The sequence below is a fragment of the Astyanax mexicanus genome, chromosome 6 (genome assembly GCF_023375975.1).
Source record: "Astyanax mexicanus isolate ESR-SI-001 chromosome 6, AstMex3_surface, whole genome shotgun sequence".
Taxonomy (NCBI): Eukaryota; Metazoa; Chordata; class Actinopteri; order Characiformes; family Acestrorhamphidae; genus Astyanax; species Astyanax mexicanus.
The window spans coordinates 44,835,084-44,862,836 of NC_064413.1; the positions used below are offsets into that span (position 1 = coordinate 44,835,084).

At 38.4% G+C, this 27,753-nt stretch overlaps 3 protein-coding genes across 4 annotated transcripts in view; 1 reads left to right on the top strand and 2 right to left on the bottom strand.

Annotated features, from left to right (window-relative positions):
* Positions 1-21,448, bottom strand: part of zgc:111976 (Med1 domain-containing protein) — a 53,623-nt gene extending 32,175 nt beyond the window's left edge. Inside the window, exon 1 of the mRNA XM_022673418.2 lies at positions 21,268-21,448. The gene's annotated coding sequence lies outside the window, so the exon portion shown is untranslated. The remainder of the gene's footprint in view (positions 1-21,267) is intronic.
* cdk13 (cyclin-dependent kinase 13) lies at positions 20-15,574 on the top strand. The gene is made up of 14 exons (XM_007238659.4): positions 20-1,842; positions 3,958-4,509; positions 7,061-7,228; positions 7,396-7,535; positions 7,811-7,981; positions 8,666-8,855; positions 9,036-9,092; positions 9,762-9,863; positions 9,980-10,057; positions 10,770-10,886; positions 12,722-12,853; positions 12,966-13,168; positions 13,350-13,871; positions 14,001-15,574. The coding sequence occupies exons 1-14, from the start codon at positions 719-721 to the stop codon at positions 14,723-14,725; spliced, it is 4,281 nt and encodes a 1,426-aa protein (XP_007238721.3). The 5' UTR covers positions 20-718; the 3' UTR covers positions 14,726-15,574.
* A 2,080-nt stretch (positions 21,449-23,528) lies between the features above and the next one.
* itgb1a (integrin, beta 1a) overlaps positions 23,529-27,753 on the bottom strand; it is a 39,862-nt gene continuing 35,637 nt past the window's right edge. The window contains exons 16-17 of one of the 2 annotated variants that reach the window (XM_022673416.2): positions 25,370-25,447; positions 24,825-24,913 (exon numbers count right to left, since the gene is read on the bottom strand). In XM_022673416.2, the coding sequence (XP_022529137.2) occupies positions 25,370-25,447 (78 nt within the window). In that variant the 3' untranslated portion in view covers positions 24,825-24,913. Of the gene's footprint in view, positions 24,914-25,369; positions 25,448-27,753 lie in introns of both variants that reach the window. The other variant, XM_007238660.4, reaches the window with a different exon arrangement.

A 27,753-nucleotide genomic window follows, 5' to 3' on the forward strand; every position in this document is an offset into this window, starting at 1 on the left:
CGGTCAGAGCTGAGAAGCTAGCTAACGCTGCTGTTGCTGCCTTGTGTGCTACTTCCTCGTTAGTGAGTAAGGGAGTCGGTGTTGAGGGCAAAAGCGCCCAGAAGTTTACCCCCTGGAGAGAGTAATACATGTTTATTTATCTGTTCAAGCTGGGCTGGATCTGACGAGGCTTCTGAAAAGTTTAACGCGAGCCTGGTTGAAGGAAAATCAGCGGGATCTTGGATGATGGCAGGCGGCTTGGTGGATACTCTCGTCGCGGTGTCCTGCTAAAGCTAGCGGTTGATAGCTAGCTATCTTTAGCTAGCTAACTAGCTTGGATTAGAGGATGAACCGGCTCCAGGCTCCAGATTCTGTTAATTCAGTGGTTTAACTCCGATGAAGAGCTACTTTTGACGGATATTTATTTGTGGAGAGCCGGTGTGGTGTGCTGAGAGCGGCTGAAACGCGGCTAGAGTCTGGATAAAAAGCTAGACATTTTAACTAAGATAGCTAAGCTAAGCTAGTGTCGCCGCTGGGAGGCTCCTGATTTGAGCTGCTGCTGCTGCCTGTAGCTGGCAGCTAAGCTAACAGCTAGCTGGCTAACTAACTAACCCCATAGCTAGCTGCGTGTAGCCGCTGAAGTCCGCTTCCAATGTTCTGCTTTGTTTGTCGGGACCGTGGGGAACCGGGCTCTCAGCACACGTACAAGTACACGTACACGTCCACCACCCTCTTGTAAATGCCTAACCCGGAGATTTCTCACGACGGCCGGGGAGGCGGCAGGAGGCGCAGCAAAGCGGCGAGCACGACGGTGGCGGGCAGGACGGCGGCGAGCACGGCGGCTAACTCAAGCTCAAGCCAGCGGGAGCGGCACAGAGACAAGCAGCGCTCCGCGTCCTCCTCCCGCCGAAGAAAGAGGCACAAGCGCGGCAGGGATCGAGAGCAGTGGCTCGCTGCTGCAGCCGCCGCTGCTGCTGCCGGACGGCGTGTGGAAAGCCTAGACGGCGAGCGCAGGGGGGTGATATTTGACGGTGAAGGGGATGAGCTACACGGGCTGGTGGAGTACGACGATGTGAGTTCGCAGTCTGAGCGCTTCTCTGGGAGTCCTTCACCCAGAGCCGAGCTCCAGGAGAGCAGCGTTAACTTCACCGGCGCTTCGCCGCCAGAGAGGGACAGAGAGGCGGGAAGGGAGACGGGGACTGCGCGGAGGTCACGGAGGGAAGCTGAGGTATCATCGCGGCAGGCGAAGCGGGACGACACCGGGGCTTCGTCCGAGAGGGGTAGTGCTAGGTCTGGAGATCGAGAGGGCAAGAGGAAAGAGCGGTCAAGCCGAGACAGGGACCGAGGCTTGATGAGGAACCACGACAGCAATGGAAGAAAGTCCTCAGCGGACAAGCGGGACTCCAAACGGCGCAAGAGCCGCAGCAGGTCGGACAAAAGTAAGAAGGAGCCGCCGTCCGCGTACAGAGAAACCCCGCAGGCCTACAGGGATGAGCGTGAGGAGTTGCGGGCCTATGGAGCTTCCTACACGTACGGAAGCGGCTACCAGTCCCCCACATACAACCAGCTCATATCGAGGAGAAGCCCCACGTATGGAACTAAAAGGCAGTCTCCCAATTCCACTTACTACAGCAGCCGTGACACGGAGCTCTACAGCGCCTACGTGGTGACCAAGTCGCCTAGCTCACACACGGCCGCTAAGAGGAAGCGCTCGCCGGCCAGCCCGTACGCCTGGCGCCGCTCCCCGAGCTATGGGCGCCCCAGCCCGGCCTACGAGCAGTGGGAGAATGCCTCCAGTCCATACGGGAGAAGAAGGTCAAGAAGTCCTTACCGAAAGAGTCTGAGTCCAAGTCCAGAGCTGAGGTAACATCTAACTCAATATCAGGATGAATTCTTACAAACATATTAGAATAGAAGTATAGCACACACTGAGTTTAGTGTAAGTGTAGTCTAGGAAGTATTAAATACAGAATAACCACCTTCAGCTGTAACAGTTAAATCAGATCAGGTTTATTTTCACATTACATAAGTACAGGCGTACAGGTGAGTACAAACTTAAAGTGCACAATCCCACATACAGTATTGCAATGAATGTGCAAAGAATAAATTTATATGATTAAAAAACGTGCCTTGAATTTCCAGCATGCTTCACTGTTTGTCTTTATACTTCAAAGCCTTTCCAACTTCCAACGTAGATTCTATAGTGTTTTGAATGGTTTAATTTTAACCTGTTTGCGTTAAGTCTGAAAAAGATTTGCATAACAGCATCCATATGGCGTTTGCTCACTCCAAGTTAAAAATAATCTGCTTAATCTGTATTTTGGAAGAACTAAAGCTAGACATGTTTTTTTATTTTGGCTTAATACAGTATTATTATAATGCTGATATAAACAATATAAAAGCCATATAAAACCCTCCACAATTAATGTCTGTACCTACAAACTTCTGAAAAATTAAGTTGGTAATTCATGTAATGCACCCTGTAACAGTCACACAGATGCTGTAAATAATGACTATTACAATGTGTTAAATATTGCCATTATTGAAACATTTTGTATCACAATATATAATAACACTAAATTACTCCCACCCTAGACAGAGGACCGTAGCTTCTGATGGTATTTGTTGGGAAAACCCCTTTCAGATTGTATTGAATTATCTTGTGTTGCTGGAAAGACTTGCGTTGAAAAACCTTAAATGTCAACCTATGTAGTGTAGGAGGGTTGTTTTTAAGCATTTCCCACACACATACATGCAGTGTTTATTCCATGTAGGCCTCTGAGGATCATCTTATTTCTAGAGAGTCTTAAATGTTTAGGTTATAGATCTTGTAGCCTATTTACCTAAGTAAGTACAATGTTCACCGCTGGGATGAACTCTGCCCTGGTTGAGTTTCTCTGTAATGGAGAACGAAACACGTGGCCTGAACTGTGATTGAGTATAAGAAATGTATCAGAAACTTCACTAGTTTTGCCACAACAGTAAACTATTGTTTATTAATTCATTGCTGTACCACACTAAACCCAATAAAAACTAATTCTGTGTAATGTAACAATCACAATTCTTCAGTTTCTCACTATGTCCACAAAAAACCCTTAGTGCTGTGTTTTTAAACCTTGTTTTAGGCCCCATGTTTTGCAAATTTCTTGCTTTATCTTCTCCAAACGCACCTAATTAAACTAATCAGTTAAGTAACAAGCCTTTTGAGGGTTGCTGTTGGTGTGTTAAAGCAGGATACGCACTGCAGTGCATGGTAGGGTGTCTCCAGGTCTAGATTAAGAAACACTGGCCTAGTGTGAAGTAATTAATCACAATAAAACATTGCTCAACCTTTGAGTATGATGAGGTGGATTTGGTTGGTTAAAGCATTGCTCACACTAAATACACACTCTCCCTAGTTTGTGCTCAACTTTATTTAATTTTTTTTTGGCTTTGTGGCTTGGTATAAGGTAATAAATCTGTTGGTTTTCAGGGCAAATGTGCTGAATAGTTTCTTCAGTGTTTAACACTGCACAGTAGCACCTTTACACCCTGATAGGATTAAGACACTTTTATGTTGGATTTTTTAAATGGAATTTCAAGAACAATCTAAAACTGGTTGAGATATGTTAATGGACTCCCACTGACCACTCTTTTTTTCTTTGATTTACTTTATCTTGTATGAGTAACATCCCCATCACGTTACTGTTAAGTACTGTGCTAAGGGCTTTCTTTTGCATTAATTGTATTAATTTTAAATGATTCCAGCTTGTGGAAGGGATGTGCAGTCTTTAAGCATCCTTCAATTTTTCTACTTTTTTCATTATAATTTAGTAATCTATAATTCTTCTGACTGTCTGTCTCTTCTAGTGCCAGAAGCTTTGGTGGAGTCTAGAAAACCCACTTCCTTAGGAGCTGTGTTGTTGGGAACATTCTTGTCAATCATAGTTGTTTACTTGCTCATGAACTGTGATTTTCTCTGTTCTGTCGCATTGCCAGGCGTCCAGGGAAATCGCGGAGCCGGAGCCCATACACGTCCACGCGCCACTCGCGCTCACGAAGCCGCCACCGCCACTCTCGCTCCCGCAGCCGACCCTCCAGCCTATCCCCCAGCACACTCACCTTCAAGAGCAGCCTGGCTGCTGAGCTTAGCAAGCAGAAGAGAGCCAAGGCTGCAGAGGCTGCTCGTGTCAAGAGCTCCAGCAACGCCTCCACACCTACCAAGGGTTCCTCCTCTTCTTCCAGCGCCCCCCAGCCTAGCCCTATCACCAACCATGCAGTCAAGAAGACACGGCCCCCATCCCCACCGCCAGTTTCTGAGAGAGGCCCCAGAACACCCACATCAAGCCAGCCGCAGTCCCCTGTTGAACGCCCTGCCAAGAGCAGCTCAGAAGCCCCACTGCCAGGCAAGGAGGTCAGGATAAAAGAGGAGAAAAGGAAAAGCCAGTCCTCTCAAGGGAAGGAGAAAGAGAGAGGGATCACTCCAGTATCCTCACTGTCCTCCTTGCCTCTACCCCCTATTCTCCTAGAACACATCGATGGAGCTGATAGGTTTGTAGCATGGTTTGTTTGTGTGTGGTTCGTTATTTATCCTGGTTGCACGACTCTAATTCATCAAGTAAAGCCACTGAAAAGTCACTTGTAGGAATGTACTCTCGCCATTTTCCTAAACACTAATGTAGTAGCAAGTTACTTTCTCAATCTCATTTAGTTTAAAAAATAAAAAATAAATAGAAATTAAAAATAGGTAAATACTGGTCAGCTTAAAGTATTGGCCAACTTCAAGAAGCAAACATCACTATCTGCTAAAATACATGATTAAATCATGCTCAGGGTTTACTGTCAACTAATGTATCACAGCTAAAACAACCTTTAACAAAAAGTGCCATAATGACACTTTGCTCAGTAGTTATATGCCACATTACATGCCACTGTTTACCTGCTACCTTCAGTCCAACATGTTTTTAAGCTGGCAAAGAAGACAGCACATTATGTAACTGCTGGTTTTGGTAGCCTGGAATAAAAACATTGCCTGGATATGAGACTAGGGTTGCACTCCAACAACTTTTGGTCATTTTTGCATTCACAGTCCTGCACCACACTAAAATCTGCCTGCCAAGCCCACCGCTGTTCATGACTCGGTACCAGATGTTTTCAGTATGTAGCTTTATTTGATTGGTGGGTGATGCATTCGAAAATCCACATAAATATAGCAACAAATGTAATGGGAGGAATGGCGTTGAATACAGTGGAGTAAAAGTAAATTTTAGAAAAGTACATCACAAACATACTTGCGTGAAAGTGCAAAATTTCAAACAACTCTTAACAGGAGAAAAGGAAAAAAAAATTTCCTTATGTAAATGTATTGTGTTACTACCGACTGCATTAGAGTCCTGCTGTCAGTTTCTGTCTATTGTGATTACATGATATGTGACAATAAATTCTAAAATGTATACCATTTTCCTACAGTATTGTGTCTATATAGTATTTATATGTTTTATTAAGCTAAAGACAGTTTAAAGGCAGGAAGGTAATGAACATTGCACCGACCACTGGTCAAGATCATTACTGTACACTGCTCTGTCGACTGTGTGTGGCAATGCTTAATATGATGTATTTCCAGTGTTAAATGTTAAACTGGCTGTTTTTAACAGATTTTCAGGCCAGTCTCTATTTAAAATACAGACTGTATACAGTTTTGCAGCACATGTTTTTGATCTTGCTTGTCTCAAGTGGTAAATAAATCCCACAAGGCCGACATGCTGCTTGCTTCCAAAGCTGCTTCCTGGTATCAGTGTTCTTTACAGTTGATACTGTATTTATTAAGTGCCAGTATCAGTGACCATGCTGATACTGCATCGGTATCTGTGCAATAATGGTCACATGCATACAAAAATTATTTCTAGGGTTTCAGTTGTACTGGGTGGAGATTTCGAGGAGAGAGGCGTTTTGGTTTGGCAAATGACAAGTAACAGACTAAAGAGTGACACTGCTATAACATAAGTGGTTTGAGCAATATGATTTGTTTTTATTTATTTATTTATTTTATGTTTTGAGTGCGTTTACACTTGTGTTTTTGTGTGACTTGGCCTTATCCAGATGCAATCAAAATGCTTGAAGTGTACAAGTGTGTCACACAAAAACAGATTCGTACCAGGGGTGAAAAAGTGTAAAAATATACACTTTAATGGTTTTTCTGCATCACTTGCACACTCCTGATTAGGCTCAAAAGATTTTTTTATGTGAGTTTGAGATGTTTAAAGTTTCAGTGGAAAAAAGAAAAAAAAAGTTGTTAATTAACGCAAATTGTGTGTAGGTTAACCTCCTTGTGTCAGGTTTTATTTAAAAATAAATGTGTTTTGTACATTCACTAAAACCATAGATGTATAGTAAGGGAGTAGAACTATTTGATGACTGTACTTAAGTACTAAAATGCTGTATCTGTATCTACTGGAGTATTATATTCTCCTACCTTTCCTACTATTATATTCTCCTATTTTCACTGAATTAAACACTTTTTGTCTTTTATTTATGTTATATGCCGCATTGTTACTCTTTATAATTTTTTAAATGTTAGGAATCATTTTAAACCCACATGGTCACTAAAACCAGAGCGGTAGATGCTCTGCACTGTCACCAGGTTTGATGAAGCTACTCATCATTGAGTGAATCAAGAAATTAAGCTGATCATATAAGAAGATCTTGCTGCTCCTGTTCTGCCTTTCACTCTGAGAACTTTCCACTGCAGTACACAGTAGTAAAAGTACACAGTACTGTACTTTTACTTTCAGTTCTTGAGTAGTACATTTTAGAATAAACTACTTGCACTAAACAAAAATATAAAATATTTTAGTACTTCCACTTAAGCATGGGGCATAAATAACACTGACTTTTACTCGTCACTTTTTTGATAAAGCAATTTTTTCATATTTCTAAGAGTGTGTTTGTGTGGACAGGGGGCCAAAATGCAGAGAGTTTATTTTAAAAATATCATAAATAATGTGTTCCTCTGATGCTAGTAAACCTCATCATTTATTTATTTACGTTACTGATCTCATTCTTCTCTTTGTGACTTTCTTTCTTTCTTTTTTTTTTTAAATAGCTTGAAGGAATCCTTATCAGCACACTCAGGGAAGAAGAAACCAGACAAGAAAACTCGCCACCTTCTCACCGACCTCCCGCTCCCACCTGAACTCCTGGGCAGTACTCTTGGGTCACCTCATAGCCCACCAGAAGAGAAAAAGACCCCCACTTTGCGCAGAAGACCCAAGTATGTTACCACATATTGTATGCGTTACATGTTCTGGTATTATGTGTGTGGAGTTACTGCTTATGTTGCATCTTTTGATCTTGAGGAATCAAATAAAAAAAAGTAAAATAAAGCCTAAATTTAGTTCTCAATATAGGGCTAAATGAGAATTTCTGGCTTTTTGGCAGAATATGTGGGCCACGCTTTGGAGAGATTAAGGAGACTGAGATTGATTGGGGCAAGAGGTGTGTGGACAAGTTCGAAATCCTTGGGATCACTGGTGAAGGTACCTATGGACAAGTGTACAAAGCCAGGGATAAGGACACAGGTAAGAAAAGACTCTTGAGTGACTAAAACCATGTATTGCTATTGATTGTAGATTGTTTTATAGGTCCACTCTAACAGGAATTTTATTTAATGTACAACTAACATTTAGTAAAAATGTTGTTTTTTGTTTTAAGTAATACAAAGTATTTCCTTCCTGTCCCAGAACCCACACTTCTTTCCTATAAGGTGTTCAGAGTATTCTGGCTGAGAGGATTAGCTCACTTTTGGAATTTTTACTCATCTCTTACTTTGTTTTCATTTGTTTTCATTTCTAAGCTGAAATGGTGGCCCTGAAAAAGGTCAGATTAGACAATGAGAAAGAGGGCTTCCCCATTACGGCTATAAGGGAGATCAAGATCCTGAGGCAGCTCAACCACAAGAGCATCATTAATATGAAGGAGATTGTCACAGATAAGGAAGATGCCCTGGACTTCAAGAATGATAAAGGTATGTGCAGCAACAAAGAACTGATTACTAGAAGTTTAGTCGAGATTCATTTTCTTAACCCTTCTGAAAAAATTCTGCATCCTTTTTTGTGGTCTGGACAACTTGGCAAACTGGCAATAAAATAACATTGCATCTGGTGTGAATAATGTCATGCCAAGAAAAATGTTTGCTTATATTGAATTTTTTTTTGTTGCATTGTGTCTGTTGTGTAACTGCCAAGCTAAAATATTCATTGTAGGAGTGGAAATCAATATCATTATATGTTGCCCACTGTGTGATATTATGATTGTGATTCTGCTGTATGCGATAAATTACAATTCTGTACAGTACTTTAAATCATCTGTGTTACTGAAGAGTATAAAATACTCCTAAATATGCAAATACCACAAATTGTGTATTTATTGTTGTCAGATTTACTGAATGTAACAACCAATATAAAACAATGAACGACAAAGTGCATTGCTTAGCTTGCTTGTGTGCTCTTTATGATGGGGAAACCTTTTGAGGGTGGTCAGCTAATGGTATATTAAATGTCTTGTGGGTGCTCTTTTTTTAAATGTGCTTCTTTCTTTTTCTTAAATGACTCAGAGCTCAGAACTGTAAACTAAAGTCACTTATTTGCAGCTACAAAGTTAAGGTGCTTCTGTTTAAAGTCTTGTGTTAATTTTGAGTTCTGTTTGACAGGGGCATTTTACTTGGTGTTTGAGTACATGGACCATGACCTGATGGGACTTTTGGAATCTGGCCTGGTCCATTTTAACGAGAGTCACATCAAATCCTTCATGAGGCAGTTGCTGGAGGGCCTGGACTACTGCCACAAGAAGAACTTCCTGCACAGAGACATAAAATGCTCCAATATTTTGCTCAATAACAAGTCAGTGTGCTTCAAATACTTTAATGTGTATGACAGTGTAGTTGGAAATAGGCTACTTTAACAGAATGCATTACTGTGATTTATATTAATTTACCTGAAATTAAGTAATTGTATTTAAAAATGGCACAGTGCAAAATAAATTGTCATTTTATTTGTTACTAAAAAAAATATCTTCATTAGGGGGCAAATAAAGCTGGCAGACTTTGGTTTGGCCAGACTCTACAACTCAGAGGAAAGGTAAGTATTATAATGTATTAATAACCTTAAATTTTGCTGCTGTCATGGTGTTTGTGAGGTCTTTTTTATTTTTTATTTGTCGTATATTACAATTTTTATTATTCATAGATTTGGGTATTGCATTATCTTGTCCACAAAAAAAGTTGAATGCAAAGCAGGGGAATGTTGAAACAATACTATGTAGTTAGTGCACCTTAAAATGTGCTCTTTAAACCTCATCATTTTTTCTGACATCCTCGTAATATTGGTGGAAGGAAAACATTCCCATGTCCCATCCGAAACACAAAGCATGTCATGAATTACAAAGTAATTTAATTTATGATAAATGTTTGTAACAAATAACAGTACTTATAAAAATAATAAACATTGGTAATGGTTAGGTAATGGCTCAACTAATTATTAATTGATAGTAGGTAAGATATTATTAAACATTACTACATTTTAATGCTTAAGAAAGTTATTTATTAATTGAGACATTAGTTATAATGATTAATAATGTCTTAAATAGTCAGTTAATAAGTAGTTGAGTTGTTAAATATTGACCTTTACCTGCAAGTATTACCAACACCTTTTTAGTAGATAGTGATATCTCATCTCTGTTCTGCTATGTTAAATAGATACTGAACTGCTGTAAACGCAGTACTTATGGTTATTGCCTTTGTTCCTCAGCCGGCCTTATACCAATAAGGTGATCACACTGTGGTACCGTCCACCTGAGCTACTGCTTGGAGAAGAACGGTACACTCCTGCCATTGATGTTTGGAGCTGCGGGTAAGACACCAACGCAAAGCATAAATGCTAAATGGAGATAACTTCTCTGTTATCTTAGGCTTAAAACGATTATGTACTTTCACGTTTATGTATAATTATTATTATTTTTGCTCTAGGTGCATTCTCGGTGAACTCTTTACCAAGAAACCCATATTTCAGGCCAATCAGGAGCTGGCACAGTTGGAGCTGATCAGGTAAATATGTTTAAATTACAAAGTATAAACAGATTCCACTTTGCCATCAGCAACTGAAGCTTGACCTTGCCTTCACACTGACAGGCAACCATACATTTTCAATGACTGGGTGCGATTTGTAGCTGTGAAAGGATTATAATGCGGTAAAGCAACATTTCTTCACACGTTGGCCGAACAAATTCTTTGGACCAATCACAGACAGCTGCAGCTTCTGCTTTGTGAACTTATGATTCTTCAGATCCCCAGCCCTGTGGTTCTGAACAAAACAGACAATTATAGCAGCTGTTTTTGCTATTTTCGTTTCGTAAGATGGAGAAAAAATAAGCCCGGAAAGAAGTAGTGAATAGGTGAATAGCTCAATAGGTAGCTGCTAGCCTGCTAACCGGCCACACGGATACACACCCACAAAAGGTGACACAAGTGACTTGTTGCCAGACAGTGTGAACACAGGGTTAGAGAGCACATCAGGTCATGATTTTTCTGGGTGGGTAGATGGTGTTCAGTTTAATTTACTAACCTAATTGGGAAAATTTTATAATAATAATAAAAAAAAAATCATAGTATAAAAGTATATTGTGTATTGCAATAACGATAATGATTCTCTCTAATATAAGATCAAATATTGTCATATTGCCCACCTCAAAGAGTAGCATGGATTTTTGTAGCCAGTACAAACTGACACCTAACCGGATCTGTTTTCTTTTTCTTTCAGTCGTATCTGTGGAAGTCCTTGTCCTGCTGTTTGGCCAGATGTGATAAAACTCCCATACTTTAACACCATGAAACCAAAGAAACAGTACAGACGCAGGCTACGTGAGGAGTTTGCTTTGTGAGTAACAACATCTTATTGAAGGTTATAGACCTGTTAAAATAGCACAGTGGGTATGAATATTGCCCTTACTGCACATAGGCAACTGACTGAGTTACATTTGCTCTTAAAGGTAATACCATGGAGTCATAGATAAGCACATCACTTGATATCTTCACATGCTTGTCAAATTACTAGGGCTGGCCCGAATAGCGTTTTTTGAGCTCCGGATATTCGGCACTGATTCGAAGCGAATATTCGAATATTCGTTTAAAAAAAAAAGAGGTAAAAAAAAAAAAGAAAAAAAAAAGCAAATCACGGCCCCTTTAATCCACTGAAAAATGTTCAATTTGCTCTGACCGACGAGACATATTCACCCCGGATTTTTGGTGTTTTTATCCCGGATTTTTGTGTTTCCACCCCATATTTTTTCTGTGTTTTTAGCCCAGATTTCTTTGTGTTTTCATCCCGGAATTTCTGCTGCCCCACACCGCGGCTTATCCGCTGCGTAAGCAGGCTAGGAGGCTGCTGCTGCACGGTTTCTCCGCTGCGCAAGCCAGCCCAGTAAATTGCTGTTTGTGTTTTCACACTTAGGCTATTTGCTTAAAAAAACAAACAAAAAAAACGTTTGTTCAGGAAGTATTTTATATTCTTAAACATTGTTAATTATATTAGAGGACAGTCATTGTAAACTGTACTTGGTCTATTTCGGTTAAAGGATTGTGCAGGGCATATTACTGATTTTGTATTTTTGCACTTGGGCTATAAGCTCAATATTAAATATTTCGTTTGTTTAGAAATTATTTTATATTTTTAAACCATGTTAAATTATATTAGAGTAGAGGAAAGTCATTGTTAATGACGTTATTGTACTTGGTCTATTTCGGTTTAAGGATTGTGCAGGGCATAGCCGTATTACTGATTTTGTATTTTTGCACTTGGGCTATAAGCTCAATATTAAATATTTCGTTTGCTTAGAAATTATTTTATATTTTTAAACCATTTTAAATTATATTAGATAAGAGGAAATTCGTTCAGACATCATTTTTGTAGGCCAGGCTTTTGTAACCGATTTAGCCCCTACTGTTGCCACATTACCCCTTACGTTTTATTATATAAATCAGTTTCGAAGAGCCTGCATTTTTTTTTATCATGTATAATAGAGGTCTGCGCGAGACTGATTTTTAAACCCACTCTTTCACGCTCCCGCGTTTCTGTCTCGTTACCGCGCCGCAAAAAAATTGCTTCTTTTAATCCCGCGCCCGCGCGCCACATACACATTTCTGCCGCTCCCGCCCCACGTTCCTAATATAAATTAAATAAACTACATTTAATGCTTCAAATTTACTTATATATTTATTAAAACAGCAGCGCTGAATAGTGCGGTCCCGTTCCTTACCCCAGTCCAAACACCATCGGTGTGTGCGTGTGTGTGTCGGTCCATCCTGCGCGTTGAGAGTTTTCTTTAGGTTTTTTTTTTTACAATTATTACAGTTTTCTTAACTATTTATTAATTTGCTCCCGCATCGTCTGGATTAAACTCCCGCTCCAGCCAATAACAGTTCAGTTCTGTCCCGCGCGCAAGATATTCTGACGGGACCCACGAGAACAGAAGTGGTTAGAGTGAGGTGGAACTCTGGAAAGGAGAAAAAAAACGAATATCCGAATACCAAAATTAAAAACCGAATACCTACTCAACGAACGAATATCCGAATACCCGAATATTCGGGTCCAGCCCTACAAATTACATCATCACGTCCCATTCTATATTATTAAATTACTCTTGATGGGAATAGAAGGTTATTCCTCAACTGGTTAAGGACTTTCCATTCATCTTATTGCCCTTCTCTGTTTAGTATTCCTCCAACAGCGCTGGACCTGTTTGACCACATGCTGGCTCTGGACCCCAGCAAACGCTGTACGGCAGAACAAGCACTTAACAGTGACTTCCTGAGAGACGTGGATCCAGCCAAGATGCCCCCACCAGAGTACGATTTCCATAGTATTAACTTTCTCACTGCAGACCTAGTTTTCTTTTCTAAATATTCTCTCTCACTTTCTTCATCTCCCTTACTGATTTACACTTTGCCTTCTCTCCAGTCTCCCGCTTTGGCAGGACTGTCATGAGTTGTGGAGTAAGAAGCGTCGGAGGCAGAAGCAGATGCCAGAGGAGTTGGTTGTTCCAAAAGCTCCACGCAAAGAACTGGGGATGGACGACAGCCGCAGTAACACGCCTCAGGGCTTCTCTACTGCAGGAGTACACAAAGGCCCCAACGTTGCTGCAGCTGCTGCTGCTCTGCTGGGTAAGGATAAAGGCCCTCTACTTCAGCAGATAAATACCTAACACCAGTAGCTTTGTCGATCATACTATATATAGAATCTTTAAGAAATGTTCCATAGGTGTCAAATGTCTTTTAAATATACTATGTAAATACAGTATCATCTTTTTTAATTGTTCTCTAAAAAGTTCATTGTTTGTTTCAGACCCTAAAGGTCCAAACTCACAACTGACCCAGGAGCAGTTAGCCATGCTTCTGAACCTGCTTCAGTCGAAGAGTGCTCCACTTGGCTCTGCACAGCTCTCCCAGGCCATGGGTTTCAAGATGAACCCAGAAACTCTACAGCAGCTCACCAAGTCTCTTCTTCCTGGATCAGCTGAACCTGACAGACCCCCAGAACCTCTTGTACCTCCCCTTTCGCAGTCTAAGGCACCTAAACCACCCCAGCCTGGCCTGACAGTTGGTGGTGCCCCTCGAACCCCACCCATACCCAAACCTCCGTCACCCCCGACACCTCAGCAGCAGGGCAAGCCTGATGGAGAATCCTCGGCTGCAGTCACGCAAACTGCTGTCACAATGCTGCTTGCTCAGCTTCTCAACGTTCAGCAGAGCACAGACGTCATTGGGACTGAAGGACCAGATGGAGCCATTTCTGCAGTGGTTGGAGGGGCAGCTGCAGCCCCTCTACTGTCAACAGAGATTAAACAGCCCAGCCCAGCCTCACCAGGTAAATCTTCTAATTTAACCATTACTTTGGCTTCTGTCTTTGGAATGAAATATAGCTTAACATATACAAAGCAATGCATTTTTCTTTAGTTTTTTCAAAAAAGTTTACAATTTGACCCTTGTCTTCCAGTCACAGATGGGAGTGGGTCATCTTCTAGACCCCTGGAGCCTCTGTCCATTTTACCACCTGACCAGAGACCCCCAGAACCTCCAGAACCCCCTCCATGTTCAGATTTGGATTACAGACAAGCCCCTGACACAAAGCAAAGTATGTCCTCCTCCAAAGGAGGGGATGCACCACGACCCCCTGAGCCGGACTATCCTCCCCCACCTAGAGGTGCAGAAGGACCTGGATACAGGGCAGATTATAGCCGGCCTCCTCCACCTCCCTTTCCTCCTACAGGCTTTGGAGACAGCTACCTCAGCCACATGATGGGAGCAGGGATGCCTTCCCATGCCCTGAGGGAGGCTTTTAGCAGTAGTGCAAATGTGGCCGCCTCGGCTCCCGTCACCTCCGAGCCTTTCGCTCATGGAGGAGCACCAGGTGCCCGGAGTACTGGTGGGGGTTCGGGGGGAGGTAGTGGCAGTATGGTTTTTAGTGGAGACAAGGACCATCGCTTTGAGTACAATCACAGCCCTATACCTGTGGAGGGCACCTCCCATCCCACCAGCATACATCTCTACAACCCTGCTATTGGCCAAAAGGATGGAGGACCCCCGCCCCCTTCCATACCTCCACCCCCTCCAGGCCAGGCCTGGAGTTCACCCTCCCAGCAAGGAGCCCCACCTCTCCCACTTGGGTATGTCCCACATTTGAACACTGCAGCACTAAGAGGGAGGGGACTCCCTTACTGACCGATGTCCGAGCCTGGGAGGAATAACATGAGACTCAAGCCTCAGAAAAGGAAGACTCTAAAAGACGGAAGCAGTTGCTGTCCCTCAAGCCAGCACTGAGTGCACTACAGAGGCACACTTAGTTTGTAATAATTCTAACGATGGCTGCAGTAAGGGGCACTCCAGTAGACGAATGTGGCTTGAGTTACAACTGGAGGGATGAGTACAGAGGGGGAAAATTTTATTTTTCCTCTCGTATATGTTTTATATCATCTACCCCTCTCTCTGATTTGGTAATCTATCCTACTGCTGTCTTTTAAATTAAAATTTTACCTTTTTTGAGTGTACATTTACCATCCACGGTAAGTGTTTTTATTCTCTGTACCTTAGTGTCTCCTTTAATTACATAAGGACAGACTAGTATTACAACGTTTTGCACTACTGACTTAAGTAGGCAGAAACAAAAGGTATGAAATGAATGGTGTGCTGTATCTGCACAAAATGGAATGACCAGTAATGTAGTTTTTTTTTCTTATATATTTTTCCCCCAAATTATTAAACTTTGGTGGGCTCAGTCAGTTTTTCACTGGAGGGGCTTTTTAAAAAAGGACTCCAGAGAGATTGGCAGCACTTGTGTGAATAGCCTTTTTTTCAGAATCGGTATGTCTACTGAACAACTGAATGGAACAAAGCTGTATTTTCTCACCTGTTCCACCAGCCGTTGTCTATAGCCATTGTAAAATGAGACTAAAAGACACTTAATCCAATTTCAAAAAGGAGAGGAGCTGCAATGTTTTTTGTTTTGTTTTTTACTAAGATGTTTTTTTTTTCCTTTTGGCAAATGTTTATTAAAGAAATGCCAACAATGTATAGCTTGATCTCTTTTTCTAAATCTTTGAAATAACTGTTTTAATACTTTTTAAAACAACTTTAAAAATCTACAAAAAAAGTTATCTACAATTAAAAAGTTTCTACCGCACTTCACTGAAATCCATAAGCTGTTTTCACATATATTTTAGGTTCTGTCTGCCACATGGCCACCAACAAATAAAACAAATCGGCATATTTGGTTTCTGATATTAAAGGGTGTCCTGTGACTTCTGACCATGCATGTGTAAAAGTTGCTGTAGGAATATCTTTTGTAAAAGCCTTTCACTTAGTTTCTATAGTAGAGCTTTTATACTGGGCAGTGGTTTCCCTGCTGTGATCTGGCTTATCAACAGCCCTTCATGAGGTGATTCAGGGGTGTTAGGGCCACTGACCTACATTAATCCACTAGGTAGATAATAAGCTAATGACTTCCGTTTTCCACCTAACGTCACAGAGGCATTTGTTCATCATCCTGGTCCTGAAGTGCTCCTGCACCACACACACAGTCAGGTGTCTGTTTTCTATAATTAAGCCCCTGCCAGTGTGTTTGTAAGAGCAAAAAAAAAGTTTTGTTCCAAAATGTTCAGTATAACTTAAGGACTACTATTTGCAAAGCTGTGTGAACTGTCTGAGTAGAAAGTTACCATTGGAGAAACAAGTTAGGAACCACCAGAGGTTCTAAAGTGTTTAAGAAATGAGTGAATACACATACAATATTAAAGAAGTACTTAAAAAAGTTGCTAGTACTAATCCATCAGTAAGAGAGTAATATATATTTTTTTTATTAAGGCCATGGCTTTATAAAGAAATGTTACAACTTTTTCTTAGTGTGTAAATGTGTACAGGTGTAATGTAATGCACCTGATTTTGAGACACAGTACCAACTTTTTTTTTGCTGAAATTGCTGAGCAAGCAATTTAAAGCTTAATCAAAACCAACATTCAGAACCTCCAACTGATGGAATCTTTTCCATGTCAATTTTTAAGTTTTCATTTTTCCCATTGTGTGTGAGTTCATGTACTGTCCCCTTAAAACATAGTGTAATCATGTGACTCCACCCTGTCCAATCTGTGAATCAACAGTAAAGTATTTAGCTGAGCAGCCTGTACAATTTATGTTGTTCATGAATTGTAATACTGAATTAAGCTCATACTGCCTTGCACTAGAGGGATATTTAAATAGAAATTTCAGACCAATACCATGTCTCTAAAATATTTTAAATCAGATTGATTAAGTATTGATTGAAATATTATTTGGATGTTGTGCATCCCTAATTTCTTTGATAAGGAAAATGATGTCTAGTTTCAGGAGATATTTTAGTTGCTACACCGGTCAGCCCCTCCTAAGAGGCTCTTACACACTTAGAAATTTCTAAAGCACAGTCAATACTAAAGCTCTTCAGAGGTTAACACACATACCTTTTCTGTTCAGATACTGAGACTGTTAGAATATGCTCAGGGAGTTTACAGGACAGAAACATCATTACAAACTTAGTGGATTAGTAGATGCTGGATCAATCACTAATCCATTATCACATAAGTTTTTAACTTGAATGAGAGGTGTCTCTACAGGGAGACACTGCACTAGATGGTCAGGATTTTATCTGATCAAACAGTGATGCAACTAAGTTAAATAGTACAGTATGTTCAAACGGAAAATCAACAAACTATGCATCAGTGTGGACCTGCAGGATCAGTTCTGTTGCAGGTACTTCTTCAACCATTTAATGTCCTTAACAAGAAAAAAGAACATTATTTGAGCTAAAGTTGGGCAGTAATTTGATATCAGTATTTAACACAATAGAAATTATTTAAATAAAATGATATAATTTTCTAACACACATTTTAATATCACTTACAATCCAAGGACCATATCAAGGCAGTGACTACATACCAATTTTCTGACCCTATATAACCAAAGACCTGAGTAACTTTAATACACATATTAAAAAGCAAAACTATCTTACAATTTGTTTTCCATGATGCAATTCCATTGTGGCTAATCCTATACTGTAGGATTTATAAGTCCTCATGCCTGATCGTAATGATTTAATGTAAAATAATATCCTAACAAACTGAAAAATTAAATAGTGCCACTGCCTGGTGTAAATTAGACCTTCCTTAAGTAAATATTCTCTCAGCTTCAAAAGCCTTGAGTTTAAAGAAACATCTAAATGTAAAAAAAAAAACATATGTATCCAAGTAATTAGAAAAGCCAGCATTGCTGTATGATTCATTAGCTGATGCAGTGATGTCTAAATATGTTTTTCTAATGGTATTATTCACGATGTCTTATATACTATTGAAGCCATAATTAAATCTTTGTTTCTTACACAATTTTACAAAAAGTATAACCAGTTCACCCCATTTTAGGTGAACTTGAACTTCAGGCTGCTCTGTAAAGTTTCTTTTTTGATATTTTGGAGGTTTTGTTTCAGCTTTGATATAATGTAGAAGTCAGGGAATTCACTTGATGGGGACAATAGGAGATAAGGGACTTTTAGCATTGACCCCATGTGGAAAATATACGGCTAAAGGCCATCCTTTCACTGAATTGACTTGATCTGTGCATACTTACTGATTTTTGGTATGTTAAAAGACACTGTATATAAACCTCATTGAGAAAAGTTTGGCAGATTACTTTAAACAAGACTAAGAAAATGCAAGTGAAACAGTGAAACACTGAAATAGTAAAAACGAAGCTTCTTTTAAAAAAAAAACATTGTTCATTTACAGTAGCAAAATACACATTTCTCAAACAATTTACACCCATGGATTTTCTAGTTTTATGTCTAAGCTTTATGTAAAGACCTGGGCAGCAAAAATTGCTGGCATGGCTTGGCTTGAGTTGTGGACATGTGAGGAAACTTGCCAGAGGCATCAGACAGGCAATCATCTTGAGGTTTATAACATCATCTAGCTGAATTTAATTTATTATGCTGGACTGTTGCCTTGGCTTCATATTTGTGTGGGGAAACCACAGCAGTGGTGTTTCATCAGTGTCACATGTAAATGTGTGGGTGATTTGTTTTTTTTTTTGTTTTTTCCCAAGCTTCACAGCATTCTTTTACACACTCTGGGTTTGAGACATCACACCTGACTTTACTCTCCCCTCTGTCTGCAGTCTGCAATGGTTTTCTAAATCTCCTCCGTTTGTCAGACTGGTCTGAACTCTTGAGATCTGTGTGTATTTGACATTATCTGGGTTGTTTAGAAATTGTGTAATGTCTGTACTGTCTTGGAATTTGACGAGCAGGTGGTTCTCAGATATGAATCACTCTTGCTGGACACAGGCTTAGACAATCTACAGTGCTCTACATTCCAACGAAAACCTGAGGTAATCTTTTGTACCTTTACATCATTGTTATTGATATTGGCAAGCCTCTGTACTGCATTAATGTGTTAGATCCTCAGCTCTAGCTCTTCTAGGGCACCCTATATTTCCATTATATTTATTTAGTGAATCCAACTGCTTTAATATACACACATTGCTTTTTGTTTGTATAATAGTTGGAAAACATGTTCCATAGAAAAGTATTCCAGATAGAATAAGATGTTTTGCATTGGCCACATCGAATCTAAAGCAGGTGTCAACAACCCTACTCCTGCTTTATTCTAGCAGACTCCAACAACTAATCAATCTCACCTGATACAGCTAATTACTGCCTCTATGAGAGCTTGCGTTTTTGAGTATGTTTACTGGATTTTACCCACCTGGGCAATTTCAGCAGTAGGAAAGTAGGCCTGCTCTTTGTTTCATTCAAACAATACTAAAATGTATCTTAATTGATTCTCTCCCTTACCAGAAGAGGGAGATATTGAGTATTAAACACACAGTCAGTCATATTCAGGGTTGTTATTGAGTTATAACTTAGGTTAACTTAATGCTCTATCTGTCCTTTTCCTTAATGTCCTGTAGGCCTGTGCTTGTTCTACCCTACAGTACCAACAGCAGCTGACACCTTTAAAAGGCAGTCTCTAAGTAAATAAAAAATATATGAATTGAAAATATTTAAAAAATCTTGCTTTTGAGACCAACATTAATTTATGTTTGTATTAATCTTTATTTCCAGATTATTGTTTTAATGTATTATAATGAAAACTCTTAATTTTCTTTTGGCCCTTTCAACTATATTTTAACTAAATGTTTCTGAACCTACCTTTATTATTAATGTTACCATAAAGATCTTTTGGCATTGCTGCAGGAAGAAGTTCAAGGCAACAGTGAAGAAAGTTCCCACATTAACTCACCAACATGTGAGTGTAGTGCAGTACTTGTCAACACGAAGCATGATTTACCAAAACCTTCAAGTCCCTCTAAAACAGTCCTGATCATCCCTCCTGTCTTGCTTACTTCAGTTTTTATCTCATTCCTTCAGGCCTAGAATGTCAGACAATCAAAACAAGAACTAAATACCAGGCACACACTTTCTCCTCTCAATTCTTAATCCCACTCAACTGCATGAATAGTTTGTACAGTTTTAGCAGTATGCTTACTACTACTAATGTATATACTAACAGTTTATTCACACCCGCTCATCAAATGTTTTTAGGAAAAGTAAGAGTATTAATAATAATTCAATAAATGCCTGGGAAGAGATGTTTTGACATTTACTGCAGCTATATTAATTATTGAGCAAAAAAATTGAGATAACAGAGCCTGCTGTGCTGTAACATGTTCTAGATGTGTATAGTAAATCTTTAAAACCTCTGGTTATGAATTCACTGCCTGATGTCCGAGACACTTAACATTTCTTTTAAGTTTTTAGAAGATTTTGGCTCTGAAACATGTTCTTAAAATGTAATATAATTACAATAGTGGACAAACACAATTCCCAAGTATAAGTAATGGTCCCCAAAGAAATCCCAAGTTGCAAAAAATTATTTTAGGGAGGTACCCCCCCGGGACTTGGACTTTGACTTAGACAGACAGACAGTCACATTAACTCACCTAAACATGCCTTTTGCATACTAGTCCCCAGTGGGCAATGCTAAAATCACTATTACAAACTGTAGAGCGGGCAAGACTTTCACTGTTTTTGCTTTTTCCAGACATGGATATATTTAGAATAGTCAGAGGTGGAATGAGTTTGGATGGGAGCCATGATGCTCCTGAGCGCATCCAGTCCAGAAGGGAAAAAAACACTGCCCATCCATTCAAAAAATTGGTTGGCTGTGCTTTATGAATATGCACAAGGGGAGCGCCTTTCTCTCACAGTCCCTCTCTTTCTCTTACAGGATTGGGGAAAAAGTTTGTGTAGCCTGTGTGCGCATTTGAGGCTCGTTCTTGATTCCGGGAGATTTTATCTGACTTGCGGGCATCAGGGAGCCGTTATTGATATTTGGTAGACTCCCGCAACTTCCAGGAGACTTGAGACGTCTGTTAACTTAGGTTGCACTTTAGAGCACTGCAGCTAGCTAGCTTAATTTGCTACCTCAGAACTTATTTTTGCATTGTAAGTTTTTGAGACTAACGTCACTGCTTTTCAAATAATAAATGTAGAATGCAACTCTAGTCACATTTAGTTAGGTAAGTTAGCTAAACAAGGTCAATTAAAGATAGCTAAGTCTGCTAACCAAATGTTCCCTCTCAGAGTGACCCAGGTGTTTTTAGCCCAAGTCTAACTTCCTGTTATAGCTACAATTATTAGCTAACGTAGCTTATACACCTTAAGTTATAATCCGGTTACTCACCTGATTACTTCAGAGAAAAGTCTTCAGCTCTTAAATCAGTAACGGCTCTCCCAGCAGTGGAATAAACTGAACATTTCTCTGTAGATATTAGTAATATCAGTAAATACTATGAATAAACGCGATATACTGACTGTAAAGGTTAATAATGTGAGTATTAACTGTATGAATCTCCAACCGTCGTTCAAACGCTGAGAGAGCTCGCGCTCTAAATCCAACCAATCAGAGCTGGTGTCACTGTCAGTCTGATACAGTCCCGCCCATGGCGTGTTTTCATTGGCCCTAAAGCTTGTCACTCATACTTATGTTCGCTTTATTATTATTATTATTATTATTATTATTGTTGTTGTTGTTATCATTATTATTATTATTAAATTACTAAATTTCCTTCGGGATAAATAAAGTATCTATCTATCTATCTATCTATCTATCTATCTATCTATCTATCTATCTATCTATCTATCTATCTATCTATCTATCTATCTATCTATCTATCTATCTATCTATCTATCTAATCATTAATATTGATATACTATTAGTGCATTTCACTTGGTTACATCTTGAAAAGGTAAATACATTTCATAGACATTAACTACTAACCAATTACACTGCCTGCCCAAAAAAAAAATATTTTGGATTTTTGGATATAACTAAGTAAATGATGTGGGGTTGATGCTGCAGTTGGTCTGCAGGTCTGGGTTCAGCAACAGTATGTGCTGAAACAATGAGGTCAGCTGACTACCTGAATATACTGAATATAGACCAGGTTATTCCATCAATGGATTTTTTTTCTTCCCTGATGACACGGGCAGATTCCAAGATGACAATGTCAGCATTCATGGGGCTGGAATTTGTATACGAGTGATTCAGGGAGCATGAGACTTATCATTTTCACACATGGATTGAGAGAGTTCACCACAGAGTCCAGATCTTAACCTCATTGAGAGTCTTTGGGATGTGCTGGAGAAGAGCTTTGTGCAGCGTACAGACTCTACCATCATCATTGCTGCAAGATCTTGGTAAAAAATGATTAAAATAAATGTTAACACTTTCCTAACAATCTCATATAGTCACACAACTAAAGACAGCAGCACACCAGTGGAAAAAAAGACACATTTTCATTATTTGAGATTTTTGTTTTTAATAAATAAATTCAAAACAGCATAACAATAAGTGAACATGTTGAAAAGGCACTGAAAAACAAGAAGCATTTGCCAAGCTAGTAATAATTTTTAATATCTTTCAAATTTTTCAATATTTTCAATTTTGTATTACTAGATGCTGCATGACAAAATAAGAACAATGGCTTCAACTACTATAATGTATGCCATTAAATATGTATACATTATTGCGTACCTTTAAAATGAAGCCATTAAAACTCAGAATAATACAAAGCTGAATGGCAGAACCATGAAACAAAAAAAAATCCTTAAATCTAAATATTTTATTATAAAAAGGCGTAAGTGGTGTAAAATCTAGGGAGGAAATTCCTTTTAAATATCAAAGAATATTATCAGCCTAACCTGACAAGACTCACATGACACTCATATTACAGGATATACAGCACATGTCCAGTACTATTTTCAGTAAATGTCAATGCACCACTGTAAAAATGGGATCCTCTTTAGGCCCAAGATAAACAAATAAAACTTTAACTGAAGTATGTAAATATTCATACCTACGCGATTGTTTAAATGTTTGGAATCAGTGCTTAAAAATTATGTAAAAAACACATTTTAATGTTTTAAACAAAAAGTCCCATTCAGTTGAAGATAAATGTAAAAATATGCTTCTCATTTTGTACAAAACTTAAGCAACATTTGGAGCAAATTATGTTCATTGTGGCTTTTACTGCTACTGCTGTGCTGTACATATAGTTCACTGAGAGCATTTGTACAATAGAGGGGAAGGAGCCATGTGAGTAGATAATAGATAATTACAATGAAAAACACTGTTTTTACTAAATAAAATAATAAAAAAATAAAATAAAAATGACTAAAGGTGATTCCAAACTTTTGAACAAATGTGCATCCAATTGACCAATCGAAGGGATATCTAATACATCAGTTTTGGGCTCCATTGCTTAACTAGATATTAATAATCAATGTAATTTCAACTGATTTTTCAACTATTGGCTTTTTACAACCACATGGTGACACAATAGTGTGGTATTTTCTCATTGATTATACATCCAGAGTTGCATAATTGCTCAGAACAAGCATTATAGTACACATCAAGAGAAAGAAAAAATATATAAAAATATATATAGTCAAGCAAAAAGGTTGTAATCCTATATTTTAACATGACTTGTATCTGGCAGTTGTTTGTTTATACAGTGTCAGGATACATTTCCACATGACTTCAATGACAATTCTTCATATATATATATATATATATATATATATATATATATATATATATATATATATATATATATATATATATATATATACACACAATACACAAGACAATTGTGGCAAAATGAATTAACACCTTAAACTCAGTATGTACGGTAAGCCCACATTTCAGTTCTCTTAACTCTAATAACTACTGCTGTCAAACCGAATAGTTTTACAGGCCCTAAAATAGAGCCCAGTGGGACTACACAAAAAAATAAAAATGATTCTAAACAGTTTTAAGATTAAAATGCTGTATGCTTTAGGGGTTTAAGATCTAAAAGAGATACCAGCATAACCACTAGAACTGCTGTTTGATAACATAAGTGGAATAGCTTGTAAAATACTTCTGAGACAGGTAGGCATGTACCTATGCACAGTCAATAACATAGAAAAAAAAATCAGAATAACAATAGACAGTACCAATAATCCGATTGTCACGAGTGTCCAATCACTGATGCGTTACATCGCGTTCAGACTGTTAATGGCATGTTGCGTACCAGAATTATATTCAAACACCCAGTCTAATGCAGCACAATGACAAATCAGGGCCTACACAGAATCACATAATCATTAACTATCTTCATAAAACCTTGTCTGATACTTCATGTACCGCTTATGAACGCTTTATAGGCCTCTCTGCCTTGCAATAATAAAAGAAAAAGTCTTGCATCGCTATGAGAAGGCATAAATGTCCTGCTTAAGATAAAAGAAACAGATGCAAAAGAACTATACAAACTGTACACATTTTGCAATGAATTAAAGAAGACACAGACAGTCGGATGCCAAAATTTGGGCACCCCTGTACAAAAGAGTGAAATTAAGTACTCATCCTATTATTCTGCACAAACATAAAGTTAAAATGACAACATGTATGGCACATTTAATATGCATTCTATGTATAATATGCTAAATTCAGCAAATACATTGAACTTGTGTTTTAAAATGTGCCATATTTAGAAGGTAACGTAGACTTTACTTCTATTACATTCAACAAAACGTCATTTGATCAGGGGTGTCCAAGTTTTTGCATATGACTGTAAGTGTCTTACAGTCTTAATGCTGTGATACCATATAAAATGCACTTTTCTACAAAATAAAGTAAAATGAAGATTTCAATGGAAGAGAATAATTTTTTTAAATGTCAATTTAAGAATACTGTTCTGAGCACAGTGAAGAGGTGTCCATTATTTGCCTTCATATTTGGGATTGACCACAGTTGTAACAGCACTCTTATAGATTGGATTTTCTCCCTGCAAAGATAAGAAACAATGAAATTACAAACAAAAAAGCAAGAGAACATCCATCATTCTTTATATGTGAGTGTGGCAATTAATGGTGCATCATTAAAAACAATATTGCTGATATAAAAACAAAATCCTCATATCTCAGAAAACGATCAGGCAACCAGGACACCAGTCCATTAGTGCATGCTGTAGTTATTGTATATATATATATATATATATTGTATAGTTAATAAAACCACTCACAAACACAAACACATTTTTTTTGCTAAATTATTTTGGTAGCCAATGAAGTCAATATGTACTTAATATTGCAAAATAATCTGAAGAACAACAGTTCCCCCCCCCCATCTGTATACTTACCTCCAATACAAACAGTATGCATTATATAATACTAAAGAGTGAACGACAGAGCCTCACACAGGGCAGAAAGACCATGCAGAGGAGAGTGGAAAGGATACACACTTAAAGAACAGCAGTTTTACGTCCATAGTTTGGATTCTGGAACTTATTAATAGGACTCTTGTAAATTGGGTTTTCTTGCTAAGAAGAAAAGAAGAGATTGACAGGATGACAATGAAGGAAAGCTAGAAGAAGACAGGAGGAGGAAATCAGAAAACATAACACACAACACAAAATCAAAAATTACAGTGATGATGAAGAGCTTGGAGGAAGAGAAAAGATTGAATTGATGAGTTTAGTATGTAAGGAAAGTATGGGGGACACCTGCTCATCCATTGCCTCTTCTGAAATCTAGAGTATTAAAAAGTGTGTACCCTGATCTTAACCACTCTTTTCCTGTTTTTATCCTGCATTTTACTCTCTACTACTAATCTCTTTTATCCTACAGCAGTTTACTAAATGATCACCTCATCCCCAATATCCAAACTCATCCTTAACATATTGGATTAAGCTATATCATTCCAGAGAACACAGTTCCACTGCTCCACAGTCTATACTGATTTAGTAGCCTACACATAGCATTAGGCATGGTCCCAATAGGTTCATGTTCATTTTAATTATTCTATTCTATTTTTATTATTCTATTCTATTTTCTTTTTCTCAATGTGTTAAAAACATTGTAATTTAAATTTTGAAGACAATAAAGATTAAAAAAATACAGGAACACATGAAATTATTTGGTAAACCAGAATATGTTTTATACTTTAGATTCTTCTAAGTAGCACATTCAGCTTTGAGGACAGATTTGCACACTCCTTGTATTTGCTTGGTGTCTCCATTAGGTAGAGTCACCTGGAATAGTTTACTCAGTGTAAAAAAAAAAAATTAAGAAGATTAAGAAGACTGAATGACTAGGTGTGTCAAAACGTTTGACTGGTACTATATTTATATATTTTCACTCTCAGGCCCAAATGCTTTATTAACTTACAATAGTTCATATAAACAAAATAAAAGCCTACATTTGTTGTTACTGTTAAATCCACTGTCATATTTGCACAAATCAACAAGATGTAATTATCCAATTAACTGTTAAAATAGGTTAAATTACTAAACTAATTCATAGTGTCAAAAACACTATATGATAAAGTCCAGCACTGAATCCCATGATTCCTCACTTTGTTTTAAAACACAACAGAACCCAGATGCACTCAGCATAACCAGCCCATCAATCATTACAGCCCGCCCCAAGCCTTTGAAGATGTTTTTAATCACAGACACTGACAGACAGAGTGAGTTAACTGTAACTGACACCAGCGCCATAATAAGAGGGTAGGGATACTTCACTGCCCTGCCCATGTGCTTAGTTTCATACGAGACCCTTACATGGGTGAGTAATAACCCAGCTAAAAAGAGGAGCCAGCATTTAAAACCTGAAAAACTAATAAAATATACTAAAAACACACAATCTGAACAACACATCTAATAACATATGATATTCAGTAATAATAATAATAACAAATCATAGCATGTGTCCCAGCAAATTGAATTTGTTTAAATTATTAATTACTTTTGTGATTGTTTAGTTTTCATGGTTTACACATAAGAGCTAATTTGTCTTTAAATTAGGACTCTGGAAAATGGGTTCTGAACCACAGAGGGCAGCACTGAGACACCAGGCCTCGCCAGACCAGCCAAAACTGACCACACCTATAGGAGACAAAAACCCTCACATATAACTGTGCACATGTGTCTCTGCTCATCTTCTGCTCATCATACGCTCAGATCCTTAACTTAAACCTTATATAATGATACCTAGAGAACAAAAAGACATAAATAAAATTCTGAATATTTTGTGATAAAATGATGTAAAATACATCATACACTTCAGCTGTAAAAGAGGAAACCAGTTTTTTTTCTCCTTCAGACTACTCTGCATCTACATACTTCTTTTTGAAGATCAAACCAAGCTAATATCTGGGGTTAAAATAAAACAGGCTCTAATCACCTGCAGTTGATTTAATGAATGACTGTAATAAATGTACAGTTGATTTAATGAATGACTGTAATAAATGTACAGTTGTCCTATCTATTGTGTTACCAGAAAACTAATGTTTTTACATTTACACATTTCTTTAGTTGTTTTTGTTTAGTTATATAAGCTCTCTATCCATTTCTCAGTATTGCTCCAATTTAGAACAGCTGTCTGTATGTTTAAACATGTTAAAAAAGACAAATGTTTTTAATGGGAGGTCCTATTTTGTATGTACTATCCTCAAAAAATTAGTAAAGAATAGGTAAGCAAGGAAAGTAAGAAGTGTTTATAATAACTACATGTACACAGTTAACATCCATGTCAGCATGGAGGTTAACTAACTCAGACAGCAGCTATAAGAAAAGTGATGTGTGAATCTTGTGTGTTTGGTAAGACAGTAGAGCAGTTTTCTCAC